This window comes from Galeopterus variegatus, unplaced genomic scaffold, assembly GCF_000696425.1.
Source record: "Galeopterus variegatus unplaced genomic scaffold, G_variegatus-3.0.2 Scaffold267, whole genome shotgun sequence".
NCBI lineage: Eukaryota > Metazoa > Chordata > Mammalia > Dermoptera > Cynocephalidae > Galeopterus > Galeopterus variegatus.
This window is the reverse complement of record NW_007726378.1, coordinates 755,584-772,354: the sequence shown is the minus strand read 5'-3', so window position 1 is coordinate 772,354 and position 16,771 is coordinate 755,584. Positions and strand designations below refer to the sequence as shown.

The 16,771-nt window shown below is 48.2% G+C and overlaps 2 protein-coding genes across 3 annotated transcripts; one reads left to right on the top strand and one right to left on the bottom strand.

The window, feature by feature from the left end:
- Positions 1-91: 91 nt before the first annotated feature.
- On the bottom strand, positions 92-5,146 carry FTSJ2 (FtsJ RNA methyltransferase homolog 2 (E. coli)). Its single transcript, XM_008566748.1, has 3 exons — positions 5,096-5,146; positions 3,065-3,354; positions 92-691 (listed from the first exon to the last, which is right to left on the bottom strand). Exons 1-3 carry the CDS (start codon positions 5,101-5,103, stop codon positions 249-251), a joined length of 741 nt encoding a protein of 246 aa, XP_008564970.1. The 5' UTR covers positions 5,104-5,146; the 3' UTR covers positions 92-248.
- Positions 5,147-5,177: 31 nt separating this feature from the next.
- On the top strand, positions 5,178-16,640 carry NUDT1 (nudix (nucleoside diphosphate linked moiety X)-type motif 1). Of its 2 annotated transcripts, none has more exons than XM_008566747.1 (4): positions 5,178-5,191; positions 7,031-7,196; positions 15,782-15,927; positions 16,318-16,640. In XM_008566747.1, the coding sequence occupies exons 2-4, from the start codon at positions 7,045-7,047 to the stop codon at positions 16,488-16,490; spliced, it is 471 nt and encodes a 156-aa protein (XP_008564969.1). In that variant the 5' UTR covers positions 5,178-5,191; positions 7,031-7,044; the 3' UTR covers positions 16,491-16,640. The 2 variants fall into 2 exon arrangements, with proteins under 2 accessions (XP_008564969.1, XP_008564968.1); XM_008566746.1 differs by lacking the exon at positions 5,178-5,191 and adding an exon at positions 5,220-5,423.
- Positions 16,641-16,771: the final 131 nt, after the last annotated feature.

The following is a 16,771-nucleotide window of genomic DNA, read 5'->3' as shown; positions in this document are numbered from 1 at the left end:
CTGATAACTTTCACAAATTATGATATAGACGACTATTTTTTTTTTATCATTTTTCATGGTCTTTGAATATAGTTTTGTCCTGTCTTCTTGGTTTTTTTTTTTTTTTTTTAAAGAGTTTCCCCACTTATCCTGCTGCATCTCCCAGATCAGAGCTCGGCTCTCCCCAGCTACTCTTCAGGAAAGAGCTCAGGCTACATGTGTAGTTAAAAACAACCTAAGAACCCCTATGAAAATGGCAGAAGAAATGCTCACTGCTTCACAGCACACTTCCCTCTGTGGTATTTTGTGGCCAAGAGGTACACCTCTGATGATTCTTTCCTGCTGGCTTCAGGTTTTACAGTCCTCGTGCTCTGGAATTCCTCTGTCAGTCTCTTCTGTAACCGATGGCTTTGACTTCCAGCCCAGGTTTTACAAAGGAACGTTCCCCCCAGGTGCAGGATATCTGGGGCCATGTCCAGAAGGGTCAAGCACAGGCCGATGAGCTTGTCATGGTCAAGGTCCCGGATCCCTGTGGCATTGGGTGCCATGTCACTTAGAATTACATCTGCTCTCCCGCCAGGAAGCAGTTCTAGGATTCTCTGAAAGGTTCTTGGGTCAGTCACATCAGCAGGGCACAGAAAAGTTGCTCCTTCCAGGGGGAATATGTGAAGAAGATCTACCCCAAGCACGAAGCCAACAGGAGAGTTGGGATCTGAGGAAAAAATAGTGAATGCGTTCTTTATTTACACTCTGAATTCTTTCCACAAAAATAAATGCAACAAAATGATAAAAGTAAACATCAGGACCAAGGTAAAGAGCTAATGCACAAATGTGTGGGACACAGGCTTTTTCCCACTGTCTATACATCCTATAAAGACACGTGGTGGGGGACTGGTGGTCCTTCACTCTACATCTGAGGAAACTGTGGCCCAGGCAAGAAGTTACTGTCCTAAAGTCACACTGAGTGACAGGCAGACCTGGGGCATACCCCAGAACTTCTGATTCCAACTCTGATATAATTTCACTACCCAAGTTTCCTGCTCTGTGAAAGGGTTCTTATCTCTGTATGTCTTTTTGATAAACTAAAATAGAAAATGACATGCTAGTACATAAAGTGCCTCTGGATTAAATCAATAAGTCCATCTTCCAGCTCAATCCAATTCCTTTCACCGTGGAAACTATTGGAAACAAGCCAAGAGATGGGGGAAATGGACATACAACATGAGGTATAAAGATTGATTATCTTGCCCATATTTGAGTAATACTAGTTATAAAATAATACAGATGCCACTGTTTCACCTTACCTAAAACAAGACTTCCTGCCTACAACTGATGTCAGTCCCCCTCTCCTCACACTGTACCTACATTCAAAGCCCTCCCTTTTTAAGTCTGGTGCCCCATCTCTCTGTCAGTCCCCTACACTGAAGGTTGATAAGGGTTGATGAGTTAAGGGTACAGTCACAGTCTGCTTAATAAGAGGGCTGTTCCACTGGCAGGGACACGGGGGAATATAGGCAGGGAATGTATGTTTTACTTCTAGCTAAAAATTGGAAGTCCAGGTATTTTGAGAAGTATCTCATTTTTCAAAGGTGAAAACTCTCAATTTTCAGCCCAGCAAAGTGGGACACCTCACATGTCACTTTACACTCGAGGTTTCTTTAACATCTCCATGTATTACAACTTTAGAAGTTTCCACTGAAGCCAAATGGCTTTGGCTGCATTTTTGCAACTTCTGGGAAGAAAAGCACACTCAGATGACACACACGCTCTCTGCTTCTGTCACGTCTTCCAATAAGTCCAATGGGCCATTTTCCTGCCTCCTAAAGAGCAATTAGGGGAACAGGAACCACTAAAATCAGTTATTAAGAGTCTCAATGGTGATAGAGCCAATGGTGGGAAAAAGAACAGAAGTTTCTGACACAAATTCATTCATTTAGTCTGTAAATTTTTTTCTTTTTCTTTTCTTTTTTCTTTTTTTTTTTTTTTTTTGCAGCTGGATGGCATGGGAATCCAAACCCATGACCTTAAAGTTATAACACTGTGCTGTAACCAAGTGAGCTAACCTGAGTACATACATATATTTTTTAGCTAAAAAATAAAAATAAAAAAAGTGCTGTTCTAAAGCTCATGAGGGATCCCAGCCATAGGTATAGGCAGTGGCCACCCAACAAACCAGTCATGAGACAATGTCTGAACCCGGGGGACCAGCACACCCATGTCTAAACTTTCAGAAAGTCATTGGGCTGGCCCGGTGGCGCACTGCTACAGTGCGCCGCTTGGGAAGTGCGGCGGCGCTCCCGCCGAGGGTTCGGATCCCACATACAGACCGGCCGCTCACTGGCTGAGCGAGGAGCGGGGGCAACACCGAGGGTTGCGATCCCGTTGCCGGTCCTGGTCCGGTACAGGCGCGACACTGAGGGTTGTGATCCATTGCCGGTCACGAAAAAAGACAAAAAGACAAAAAAAAAAAAAAAAAGAAAGTCATTAAACTCCTCTATGCCTCAACTTTCTCACCAGGAAAATGGACACAAATATCCCTACTTTAAGGTATTTGGGAGAGCTTTTTGCAAAAAGCCAATGCAAACAGGTACCCTAAATTTATGGCAGGAAATATAAATGGCAAGGATATTCACCACAGATATTCACACATTGTATATACTAACAATAAAACCCAAACAACCTTGATGCGCAGAATTACGGAACTAGTTAAACAACCCACAGTACGACCATTATATGGAATACTATGCAGCTGTTTAAAATGATGACATAGCTTTTCTAAGTTGTATGAGTGGTTGATTTGCCTCTTTATTATTCAGGGAACCTTTTTATAAAGAAAAACTTAGTCAAAACCCTAAAATATAAGACAGATAAAAGCTGACTGCCTTGGGTTGACCAAGAGTGGAAAATTCAGATTCCCGGCCATGAAACCTTTCCTGAGGCCCTAGAGGTGGCAGCCCCTGGTGGACTACCATGAAACCATAGCACTTCAAGGACCAGGACTCAGAAACTTCTGGGCTTGATTCAGTTGTACAGTCACGGAAAGATGTCAATATAACATCTAGTGAAAAAAGCATGGAGGCCCCACCTGTGCCTGCAGCATTGACCCTCTGCACTGCCACCTGACTCCATGCCCCAGGAGCTGCCCCACAGTCCAATACCCGAAGGCCAGGCCGCAGAATCTGATGCTTCTTATTCATCTCCAGAAGCTTGAAGGCGCTTCGACACCGATAACTCTCTACCTTTGCAGCCTTCACAAAGGGGTCCTTTAAATGCCGCATTATCCACAGGTGCTCAGCACCTGTCCGACCCTTGTGGTGGCCCCCAGCAGTGTGGAACCTTTGACGCTGAAAGGAAGCACACACCCACTTCAAATACCTGGTGAGAGAAAAAGGGAACAAGTAGGTTGGCATCACATAGATCAGCAGGTCATGAGCATGGAGGGGCCCTTGGTTCAACCCACTCATTTTTAGAGATGGAGCACTGAGACCCAAGAGGGGAAGTGACTTGACAAGTCTATACAGCCAGAAAGCAGATGTCACAGGCTGTGTCCCCCAAAATTCATGTGTTGAAGTCCTAATCCCCAGTATCTCAGAATGTAACCATAATTAGAGATAAGGTCTTTATAGAGGTAATCAAGTTAAAACAAAGTCATTAGTTTGGGCACTAATCCAGTGTGACTGCTGCCCATATAAGGAAAGGAGATTAGGACACAGACACACATAGAGGGAAGACCATGTGAAGACACAGCGAGAAGATGGTCATCTACAAGCCAAGGACACAGGCCTCAGGACAAACCAATCCTGCCAAAACCTTGATCTCTGATTTCCAGCCTCCAAAACATAACGGAATAAATCTGTTGTTTAAGCCACCTGGTCTGTGGTACTTTTGTTATGGAAAGCCAAGCAAATTAATACAGTAGACATTTCTATCCTGTAATCAAGAAGTGTTTTTTTCTCCCTTGAAGGCTTCTTCAAAATGAAAATTCAAACATCAATGACAGTCACCTTGTTTATATCAACCAAAATTTTCCCAGTACTGGTTAACAGTACTGATAAAATTAATGAAAGTAATATTCTTTTCTCACCTGGCAAAAATTTTTATTGGGCTCTGAGAGACTGCAAGAAAACGCCATGAGGACAGACTCTTGCCTTCGTTACCTAGGACAATGGCTTCAGTGGCTAGAACAAGGCCTGTCCTGTCACATTTCTTAATAAAATTGAACTCAACCTGTATGAATGGTTAAAGGCCAATTTCCAAGATTCTTTTTAACAATTTAGGCTTTTAACAGTTTATCGGCCACCCACAAGAGCTGGGCAGGCCAGGAGCTGTACATACCTCCCCCCATTTAACTCTCAGAACAACCTTACAAAGTAAGTTCTATGTCCATTTTCCTAATTTTAAAAAATTTATTAACCTCAAGGCTACAAAGCCAAAGATCCTTCAATACCAAAGTGTGCTGACAAGATGTGAAGACAATAACTGGTGAATTATAAATCGCTGGCTTCAAATGGCTTAAAGGGGCTCACGGGAAAATGGCACAGACTGGTCCTAGGCACCAGAACCAATTCCAGCGGTTGGGGAGGGGATGGACAGTGGAATGGCACAGTCCGACAATCCCCTGAATCTGCCTGATTGGGCCACTGACCACTCCAGCCCTATCCCACACCCTGGATTCTAGCTTCATGGGCCTCTTGTTTCTCAGAAGCCCTGTGACACATCCTTCAGGGCTGCGATCCTGCACCTTCAATGCTTCCTCACCCGCCCACCTGCATCTTGCTAAATGTCTCTACCTGCAGCCCTCTCGCCCACCCACCTGCCTCTCTCCAAAGGTCTCTACCTGCAGCCTCTTCATCCGCCCACCTGCCTCTCTCTAACGGTCTTACAGCTCCCTGCCTTCTCCGGGAGCCTCCGGTGACCGAGCGCGGTGGTTTAAGGTGCTTCTCTAATTGCCCTCACTGTGTCTGCGCGCCCAGCATCACGTCCCGAATGCCAAGACGGAGGTGGGACCAGCACGCCCTTTTCGGATGAGGTCACTGGGGCCTCAACTACCCCCGCTTCCCCACATGCATGCAGCAGGTGCCCCATAAGTGCTTGCTGAGCGCACAGCTCCGCTCACCCAGCCATAGCTGCCCACCGCGCCTCCCGTCCGCGCTGCCGGAAGTGCCCGGCCTCACTTCCCGCCCTAAGCCCCGCCTCCGGAAGTGGAGCTCCGGTAAGGAAGGCGCGCGCTCGAGGTAGAACCCCGTGGGACCGTATAGCGGGGCCGGCTAGGGACCAGGCGAGCGGGTCTGCTGGGGGAACCAGAAGAGGGTGGCCACGGGAGACGGGCCCGGAAGAGACCAGGAGATCGGAGCAGAGGGGACCGGGGTGCGGCCCGCGCCGGGAGGGACCAGGGGATTGGGACCGGAGCGGAGGGGATCAGGGGAGGATGAGCCGTGGGCCTGGTGAGCTGGGCCAGGGGACCTGATGAGCGCGGGAGGGAGGAGCGGGGAACAGGGCCTAGTGGGCAGGAGTGGGGACCGGGTGTTCGGGATCCAGTATCAGTCATGGTCCCCTGGAGGGGGCGGCCGGGGAACCAGCATTTGCCAAGCGCCCAATGTATGTGGGTCTGAGCCCTGTGCTTTATGTATGTATATTGTCTCATTCAGCCCTAGTAAGGGACCTCAATTTACAGATGACCCAACTCAGGCCACCTGGCCAACAAGGGGGGCTGCCCAGCCCTGTTGCCAGCACCCTAGCCCCTAACATTAGGTAGTTCTGTGAAGACCCCTTCAATTGTACCACCTATTAACAGCTTCAGGAGCTGTGGGCGCAACTAGACTTTGGCATCCAGTAGACCCAGGTTTGATTACTGACTGGCTCTGCTATTTGAACTTGGGTCAAACAGCCTTTTTGAGCTTCAATTCTCTCCTCTGAAAATGGGGAAAGCAAGTCTTAACAATCATGTAGTTGTTGGATCTATGAAATAACTTTTTTTTTTTTTTTTTGGTGGTTGGCCGGTATGGGGAACTGAAAAATGGTACAATTTTTTAGAAGAGAAGTATATAGTCAGTGTTTAATAAATGACAGCTGACATTGCTGGTATGATTATCATCAAAGTTTACTCAGGAAGTCAGGGCTTTGGGCATGAACAGATCAGTGTCAGAACAAAGTACACAGGCCTCATGGGACGCTCAACCACATACCCACTTACTCTACCTGACCTACCCCCACCACCAGGACCCAGCCTCAGGTCCCTTTTCTCAGACTTCATAACTTCTGAGGAGGATGTCCTGAATCCTGCATCGTAGCCAAGTGTGGTTCCAGGTGGGATAGGGACAGAGCAATAGGAAATTTGGTCCTAGTCCTCCAGCATTTCTTTAGGGTCCTTTCTCAAGCAGGGACCCTAGCAAAGGCATCACCCTTAGAGTCTGTCTCTGGACTGTGCACACCTATTGGATTAGAAAGAGACCTTATAGCTTCCAGTGTCCTCTCTGGGTGCCAGGTCCCAAAGCAGCAACAGAAAGAGCAGAGAAGTGAAATGTGAACTCCTGTCACAGGAGGGAGGACCAACCAGGTCTCACTGGGCAGACCTACCCCTTTCTGGAATCATGCATTTCCTGGAAATCTGGAGGCCTACTACTGCAAATAGAGGCCAGATCTCAGTAGGGCGAAAGAAGCCCCTGTTAATGAAAAGGCCAAGGCCAAAGCCTGACATGAGAGCCATTGGATAAGCTTGTATTATCCTCTGTATCTAAGAGTGCTAAGGAGTGGGGAAAGGAAGATGAGGCCATCTTCTGACCTGCTGGATCAGCCCTGTCAAGCGAAGGGCTTGGCACTGATGCCACAGGGTTCTGAGGATCAGGCCTGTTTCTACACCAGAAAATTTGTTCAGCTGCAAGCTTCTACCTGCCACAAGGCAAGGCACAGGTGGTAAGGCCAGGCTTCCCTTCCCTGACTCCCAGAGCACAATTCCCTTCCACCTGGCCACTGGCCACCATAGCTCACATGCTTCATCTGCACCCATCCATGCCCTTGTCAAGGCTGACCTACTGTCTTGCCTTCCTCACAGAGCCCAAGGAGACCATGGGCGCCTCCAGGCTCTATACCTTGGTACTGATACTGCAACCTCAGCGAGTTCTGCTAGGCATGAAGAAACGAGGCTTTGGGGCTGGCCGGTGGAATGGCTTTGGGGGCAAAGTAGAAGAAGGAGAGACCATCGAGGATGGGGCCAAGAGGTAAGGAAGGGGTAGATCTGACCATGGAATCAGTATCTGCATGGGATAAGGATTCGGACTGTAGAGCCATACCCCTGATTTCATGTGACCTGGAGCATGTATGTAAGCCTTGAGCCTCAGTTTATTTATCTGAAAAATGGGAATAATAATAACAGTATCTACCTCTTAGGATTATCGTGAAGTTTAAATGAGAAAATGCATATAAAGAGCTTAGAATAGTGCCTGGCATGTGGTAAGTGCTGAATATTTTAACTGTTACTATGTGGTGTGTTAGTGGTTGTTTTTAATGTATTTGGGAAGCTGCTGTGCATTATGGCTTGAGTTGAACAGTCCTGGCTTCCTCACTTTGTGGCTGACGGGCTCATTAGTCACTTGGTTTATTCCTTTGTTCGGGAGAGCTGATCATCATTTTTATCCAAAACCTTTTGCAAACACAGTCTCACTTAATCCTCAACACAACTAGCTTCACAAGGGAAGGAACTGAAGCCCAGAGGTTGAGCAGCTTGCCCAAGATCAAGATCCCAGTCCTCCAGACACCAACCTCTGCCCTTCTTGCTCCTCACAGGCTTGCGAGGATAAATGAGCTTGTCTGTGCAAACATCTCGAAGCACAAACATTAGCTCCTGTTAATGTTATTCTTATCCTGAGAAATGATGGCAAACTCACGGCCACTTTCCCTGGAGAGGAGAACAAAACCACAGATACATACTAAAGAAGCTCCTGGGGAGGAGGAAAGCTAGGATGCTGCAGCCCAGTGGTTTCACTTTTTTTTATTACAACCCGCAGTAAGAAATGTTTTATACTCTAATGAAGTATACACACTCAGGTATACGTGTATAGCTAAAATAAGTTGCATGTATTGATACCCTTACTTCATGAAAGGATACTCTAATTTATTTATTTAATTGCTGATCGCAATCCACTAAGTTGATTCACAGTGCACGAGTGGGTAATAGCCCTAGGTTTGGAGAGCCCTATATGTGACATTCCTGGCATGTGTATCCCCTTGCAGGTGTGGATACCAAGGCTGCTGCCAAGCTGACACATTTTGGCCAAGCAGTGCACCTAGTACTGTGCTGGGAGGCCACCACTGGAGGAAAGACCATTTGTTAAGAGTTGGGCATCTAGCCTGTGACCATGTGGCGGGGCGGGGGGTTGGGGGGGCAAGTGCAGAAGCAACAGTGTGGAAAATGGACAGAAAGGGGCAGGCCCTAACTGTTCAACTGTCTTTGTTCTGCTGAGACCATCCACTAGGTAATTATTAGAGTTACATAGTGCTGCTCTGTGCCAGGCTCAGGGACACAGGGACAGGACACGACCCCTGCCCCTGCAGGCTCCCACCTAGTCTGGCTGCCAGGTTCAGGAGACGTGTACAGAAAGGAGCTCTGGTCCACACCCAGTTGTCTGGGGCATCCAGAACAAGGGGAGATGAATAACTGGGCACAGGGAGAACTCCCTAAGGATGTGACATTTGATACGATGGACCAGGGGGAGGTGGCAACGCGGCTTTCACAGAAGCCCAGAGGGCCGAAGGAGCATGGGCCATGTAGAGAAGTGTGGTGGAGGGTGAGGGGCAGGCAGGGAGGGCTGAGGCTGGATGGGAGGAGCTGCAGGTGGCTTGATTTCAGCTCCTCATCCTACAGGTGACAAGCAAACATGCAGGCCCGTCGGCAGTGCTGGTTTCTTACAAATTTCCTCAGGATCTAAGAGATTTTTCCTCCTGCTCACTATAGATACTATTCATTTCTTGAATGAGACATAAACATAAGAAACCATGACTCCAGGCTCTCAGTGCTTTTATAAGGGTGGTTTTCTCTCAGACCAGGGTCTGAGTTCGGGAGGGAAATGAAAGCAGAGAGCGGGAAGAGTGCAGTTTCTATCCTCAGATGGAACTTGAACCCATCCAGCATCCAGATGACCCCGCACCTGGACAGGTGCAGCAGCCTCCTGTCTGGTCTCCCAGCTGCCACCCTTTCCTTCTTCAGGCCACTCTCCACACAGCCACCAGGGGGCCTCTCCCAAACTGCTTCTGGGTCTCCCCAACCTCCAACCCACACACACTCACACTCACATTAAAACCATTTAAAAGCTCCCAATCCACTTAAAATAAACCCACCCTCCTGTGTCATCCACTGAGCCACATGGTCTGGCCTCACCTCTCTCTCCCCCACTGCCTGCCCCTCACTCACGACTCCCCTTCAGACCCCCCAAGCTGTTGCCCACCTCTCTCTTCCCAGCTCCTGGCCAACCTCTCAGCCTTCATGTCTAAGAAGGTGCCTTACCCTACCCACACTGTTCTCAGTAAATCCCATCCTGTTTATTTCCTTCACCGCACTCTCACCCTTTCTAATCATACTTGTTTGCTTCCCATCTGCCTTTCCCCAGAAGCACTCTGTGAGGCCAGGACTGAAAACGTTTTATAAATCAAGTTGGTTTCTTTTTTTTTTTGTCTTTTGTCTTTTTCCGTGTCCGGCAATGGATCGCAACCCTCACTGTTGCCCCCGTACCGGACCGGGGACCGGCAACGGGATTGCAACCCTCGGTGTTGCTCCCGTGCCTCGCTCAGCCAGTGAGCGGGAACCGGTCTGTATGTGGGATCCGAACCCTCGGGCGGGAGCGCCGCCGCACTTCCCAAGCGGCGCACTTATCCAGTGCGCCACCGGGCCGGCCCTGGTTTTTTTTTTTTGAAGTATAATGCACATATAGAAAATTGTATGAATTTCATCAATGAATTTTTAAGAAGTGGGTCCATCTATTTAACCAACGTGTATATCTTGTAGAAATGGAGGATGGACCCTGCCCTCCACAGAGCAGGGTCTCCACCCTGACTTCTGTCACAGTGGATGGTTCTGGCCTGTTCTAAAATATCACCAACATAGAATAACACAAGGTTAATAAAGTTTGGATGTGTTGTCCCCCCAAACTCATGCAGAAACCTGATCCCCAATGTGACAGTGTTGGAAGCTGTTTGAGTCATGGGGGCAGGTCCCTTGTGAATGGATTGATGCTCTCCCTGGGGAAAGAGGGGTAGTGAGTTTTCACTCTATTAGTTCCCGCGAGAGCAGGTTGTTTAAAAGACCCTGGCACCTCCTCTCCTCTCTCTCTCTCTCTTGCTTCCTCTTGCCATGTGATTTGCTTGTACTCACCAGCTGCCTGCCACTTTCCACCATGAGTAGAAGCAGCCTGAGGCCCATGCCAGATGCAGTTGTCCCCAAATCATAAGCCAAATAAACCTCTGTTCTTTATAAATTACCCAGTCTTAGGTATTTCTGTTATAGCAACTCAAATGGACTAATATAAGGTTGTACCCTTTTGTTGGCTTCTTTCCCACATTCCGTTTCCGTTTGCATGTAGCCGTAGTCACCTCCTCGTTGCCATGTAGTATTCCAGCATGTGGGTATACAGCAGCTTACCTGTTGTGCTGTGGATGGACACCTAGGGTGTTTGCAGTTTGGAGCTATTGCTACCAGAGCTACTGTGAACAGTCCTGTATGTGTCTTTTGGGGCCCATGTGTGCTCTTCCCTGGTAGATAGTTGCCTAGGAGGAAAACTGGAGATGTTCAGCTTTAGGAGATATTTCCAAACAGTTTTCCAGAGGAATTGAACTAATGAGGGTTGCAATCCGTTGCCGGACACGGAAAAAAGACAAAAGACAAAAAAAAAAAAAGAAAGAAACTCCCACTGGGGTGTATGAGCTTTGGTTCCTCTGAATCCTCAACACTTGGTATTTTCTGTCTTTTTTATTTTGGCCTCTCTGGTAGGTGTGGTGATATCTTATTGTAGTGTTTTTTTTGCCCTAGTGACTAATGAAGTTGAACACCTTTTCAATGTCAATGGGCCACTTGAATATAATTTCTTGTGAAGTATCTGCTCAAGTCTTTTTATTTGGTTGCTTTTTTTTTAAAAAAAAAAAAAAAAAAATTTTTTTTTTTTTGGGGTTTTTTTTTTTTTTTTTTTTTTTTTTTTTTTTTTTTTTTTTTTTTTGGTGGCTGGTGGGCACAGGGAACCAAACCCTTGACCTTAGTGTTACAAGGCCGTGCACTAACCAACTGAGCTAACCAGCCAGCCCCTGGGTTACCCCTGGGACTCTGTGGCGTGCCTTTTTACTCTTGATATTTTAACAGAAGTTTGTTATTTTAATGTAACCCCCAATTTTTTTTTTCTTTATGATTAGCATTTTTTTAACATCCTTTTAAAGAAATCTGCCTGCCTGGGGCCGGCCGGGTGGCGCACTGGATAGTGCGCCACTTGGGAAGCGCGGCGGCGCTCCCGCCCGAGGGTTCGGATGCCACATACAGACTGGTTCCCGCTCACTGGCTGAGCGAGGTGCGGGAGCAGCACCGAGGGTTGCAATCCCGTTGCCAGTCCCCGGTCCGGTGCGGGGGCAACACTGAGGGTTGCGATCCGTTGCCAGACACGGAAAAAGACAAAAGACAAAAAAATAAAAATAAAAATAAAAAAATAAAGAAATCTGCCTATCTCAAACTTAAGAAAATATTCTCCTAAGTTTTCTTCTAAAACTTTTATAAATGTTAGACCTAAAACCCATCTGGAATTGAGTTTTTGTGCATAATGTAAGGAATGGGGTTCAAGATTTTTTTTTCCCACTTAGATATATGTTTGGCACATTGTTTACTGAAAGACCAGGTTTTCCCCTGCACTGCAGTGTCACCTTTGTCATGGATAAATGACATGTGGCATGAAGCCACATCTGCTGCCTTTTCCACTGTTTATCCAGTACCTGCACAGGGAAGACCTCAGTAGGCATTAGGTGGGTGGATGGATAAGTGAATAAACTCAGCAAAGCTGGCGATGTTGTGACAGGCTCTGGGAGTCTCAGATGGGGAGACATGACCATCCCCATCACCCACAACCTCATTCTTTGTCCTGATCTCACTGCAGATCACAGAACAGTCATAAAAGCGATGACTTTTTGTTGTTCAGACTTATTCACTTAATTAGATCACTTGCTCACAGCTCTATTATAATGATCTCGATGGTCCTCTTAGAGACTCTGCTTTGCACTTTGGAGGCCTCCTGCCAGAGCTCCCTGGGCCTCACTGCAGGGCTGGGCTGGGGCTGGACAGGTCTGCAGGCCCGACTGCCCCAAGCTCCCTATTGATACCTCAGCATTTACAAGGGCATACCCTGCTCCTGGAGGCAGGTGCTCCCCCAGAAAAAAATCCTCTGCATGGCCACAGTGCATGAGTTGTTTCCACGCTTCACAGACTTGTGACAGGGACAGACCTCACCCTTGGATTGAGGTCGAAGTTCAGCACCAGGGCTATGTGCTGCCTACCTGATTTAGACCATCAGCCTTGTGGACTGCGTGGTGCCACACTGGCTGGTGAGCTCTGGGGAGCTTCTCTCTGAGCACCTCTCAGCCTGGAGTGTAGGATGCAGTCAAGGGTAGGGGTACCCTCTGACAAATTACTGTTGTGCCCCAGCCCCTGTTCCCTGAACACACACACACACACACACACACACACAAGTAATAGGACACAAACAGACGGCCGAGACTCAGGAGTCCCAGGGACTCCAGCAGCAGACAGCCTCGCTCACCTTGGGGACATCAGCCCCAGACACTAGGGCTGTCTCCAGCTTCCTTCTGAGCTGCTCCTTCATGTGCAACAGCCCCAGGACCTGGCTGCTCAGGAAAAGGCAGCAGAGAGGAGTTTCAGCAGGTCCGTCTCATGGGGAGCCTGGTACATGCTTTGTCCTGCCCTGTTCCCTCAGGAGGGCACCAGAGCCGGCCTTGACTCCCAGTGCAGAGCCAGTGCACATGCCCTCCACACTCACCTGCAGGGGGCAATGCGAGTGAGTGCTCATCCACTCCTCCACAGTGGATGGATGGGGGAAGCCTTTGGGTATATCTTAGGGCACCTCCTCCTCTGCCTCCTCCATGGGGTGCAGGCACTTGAGGACCTGGGGTTTGTGGGGCCCAGTGCATCAGAGCGTCAGGTTTGGGCTCTGGGTATAAGGTGTGAGCCAACCTTTCCAGCCAATGTCCCTGACAGCCCCCAAAGAGAACTGCTAATAACCAAGTCCTGGAGCCCCTGGAAGGTGATGTGAGAATGGGAACTGAAAGCGGGGCCACCATGGGGCCTTTCGCTCCCACCACCCCACACCATGGAGGAGTCGCTTACAGCTCCGTGTTTTTGTTTAGTTTATTACTCATCCTGTTCTCCATCTGCCGTCTGGGGAACTGAGCATCACAGTTACAATCAGACATTTCAGCAAAACTGTAAGTGTCATCTTAGTCTAATTATGCCAGCCTGTGAAATGGAATTTAGCTTAGTCACCGAGGAGATTACTGATATTTCAGACACTGCCATGTACTCAGGGAAGATTAACTAAAATTAGTCAAAACATTAAATCAGTAGGTGATATTTTTAAAAATGAAATCCACCAGCCTGCTGCCAGTGTTGGGTGAAGCCCTGCTGAGTGCTTCTATTATGTTTAATTGGGGAGCCATTTGCACCCCCACAAGTGAAAACACAATTTTTTTTAGGTCAACTCCAATTTTAATTAACCATCTCAATGAATAAATGCTCATGCCAGGCCTGTGTTTCTGAAATGGCAGCAGATGTGTTTCCTCTCCAGCTTTTACAGAGCTTATGCTGAGGAGGCATCCATCTGAATAAGACCATATAACCTAACATGCATATGTTTCTTAGATTAACAAAGTGGTTTCCCTGACTAGTTTTTACGGGCAGAGAATAATCATGCATTTTGTTCCTAACATAACTAGAGATCAAAGCAAAAAAAAAAAGTTTTTTTTACATACAACTATAAATGGTCAGACGTATTTCTTATAGAAACAAAAGTAAATATAGGGCAGTGAGGAAGTGAGAAGCCTCTCTAAAGGGAGGAAAAGGCAGAGTGTCACTGCTGTTGCAGCCTTGTGAGTCCCCAGAGTCTCGAGCACAGAGTAGGTCTTCTGGGAGGCATTTGCTGAGCTGAGGGACTGAGCGAGAATGAAGTGAGCACATGAGAAGCAATTTGCTCAGGTTGAGAAGCTGGTGGAACAAGGCGTACGCATCCTGGGGTTTTCCACCATAACCAGAAGTTGAATGTTTTTAATTCTTCCATAATACACAGCAGTTGAGAAACTGGCTGGATTCCTTGAGGTGTAGACCATCATGCATTCCTCTCTTGTTGAGTAAAAGCCACACAGTATAAAATATGTATAATATGGTTGTACTTTTTAAGGGGGTGTACAAAGGAGAAAGATCCAAAGGAAAAACACTGAAATGGTACCAAGGGTTCTTTTTATTATTATTATTTTAATCCCTATATAAAGATGACGGGTAAGGGGATCTTAACCCTTGACTTGGTGTTGTCAGCACCATGCTCTCCAAGTAAGCTAACCAGCCATCCCTATACAGGGATCCAAACCCGTGGCCTTGGTGTTATCAGCACCACACTCTCCCACGTGAGCCACAGGCCAGCCCTACCAAGGGTTCTTTTTATTATTATTATTAGTTTAATCCCTATATAAAGATGACGGGTAAGGGGATCTTAACCCTTGACTTGGTGTTGTCAGCACCATGCTCTCCAAGTAAGCTAACCAGCCATCCCTATACAGGGATCCAAACCCGTGGCCTTGGTGTTATCAGCACCACACTCTCCCACGTGAGCCACAGGCCAGCCCTACCAAGGGTTCTTTCTGAGTGATGAGCTCATGGTTGCTTTGTTTCCTAGATTGCCTACAAGGAATATGTAAATTGAAAAATATTTTTAAATTAGCAACAGCATTAGGCTATTAGGGGAAGCATTCTGGTTCTGTCTGTGGTGGATCAGAGGGCTGAGCCGCAACAGCCCTTGTGTGCCCAGCTCGTGAGCTCGGCCCCTTACGCCCTCCTCCAAGCACAGCAAGTAGCCCAAAGCATTTGTCCTGTGTGATCAACCCAAGGAGTTGGCTCAGTGGTGGAACCAAGGGTAAAACAAGAGCTCCTCCTTCAGGAAAGAGACCATCGAACCCTGTGACATGTTCTTAGAGAAAGGGCATGAGGCTAGAAAGACATTTCTTTGGGCAAACAGGCCCAAAGTACAGGGACCAGGTTCCCAGAGTAAGTGTCCTAGGGCTCAGGCATTCATACCACTGCCACTGTTGGCTACGAAGTTCAGCCACAGAAGAGCACATGGAACTGAGTCTGAAGAGTCAGTCCTAGCCCTGCCACCCATGTGTCATGAGACCACGGACAAGTGGGTGGACTCTGCTAGGCCTGGGTTGTCACCTGGTACATAGAGGGTGTTGAACTAGACTGTGCTCCCCAAACTGGCGGCTCCTCCCCACCTCCCGACCCCTCCCCAGAACCTCTGAACCAAAATCGAATTTCTTGAAAGTTCAAAATAATTCCAAAGTTCAGTCAGGCTGGGACCTACTAACGCATTCTAGCTGCTGTCCTCCTGGGTTTTCCAGCCATGCATGCCACTTCTGTGGCTCCCTTGGCACTTAGGCCCACGTAAATACTCTTCTCTCCTTCCTCCCAGAGCCTTTCTCAGGGTGTGTGTGGGTGTGGGTGCCGTGCTTTAACTGAAGGCCTCCTTCCTTCCATCTGTCCGTCTCCCTCTGCCCACAGGGAGCTGCAGGAGGAGAGTGGTCTGACCGTGGACACATTGCACAAGGTGGGCCAGATTGTGTTTGAATTCGTGGGTGACCCAGAGTTGATGGACGTGCACATCTTTTGTACCGACAGTGTCCAGGGGACACCTGTGGAGAGCGATGGTGAGTCTCAGGGGCCCTGCTGCCTACCACCCCGGAGAGAAGGAAAGCCTGGTGTCCTTGCCTGGCTAGGAGAAAGGCCGTCCACACACACCACATGTAAGCGCCAGGCACAAGGCCCCTTCCCCCCCTCACAGCGGCAGGCGTGCAGGCACCCCCCCTCACAGCGGCAGGCGTGCAGTCAGGGTGAGCAGCTGAGGCCCACGCAGCACAGCCACTCACCAGCCCATAAGTCTGAGCCCAAATTCCTACTCTAAAATAAACCCAGTCGTGAGGATTACATACAAAAGCATGGCAGGGTTCCTCACACTGTCATTCGGTTAATTCCTCACCAAAGGCCAGTTGAAATTTGGGTTGAACGTCAGTGCGCTTCTTTTTCATCCCTTGGTACAGAAATGCGCCCTCAGTGGTTCCAACTGGACCAAATCCCCTTCAGTGACATGTGGCCCGATGACAGCTACTGGTTCCCACTCCTGCTTCAGAAGAAGAAATTCCACGGGTACTTCAGGTTCCAGGGTCAGGATACCATCCTGGACTACACACTGCGTGAGGTGGACAGAGTCTAGCCGGAAGGCTGGGTGGGCCCCCAGGCTGGAGAACTGGCTGTTAAACAGCTCAAACTGTCGATTCATCTGGCTCACTGAGCCACAAATCAGGGATTATTTCTTATTTAGAATGTGATTGGATGAAAAGAAAATAAAGTCTTTTACCTTTTGTGTGTGTGTGTGTGTGTGTGACCGGTAAGGGGATCATAACCCTTGGCTTGGTGTTGCCTGCACCATGCTCAGCCAGTGAGCGCACCAGCCATCCCTATATAGGATCCGAACCCGCGGCCTCAGCGCCCCCA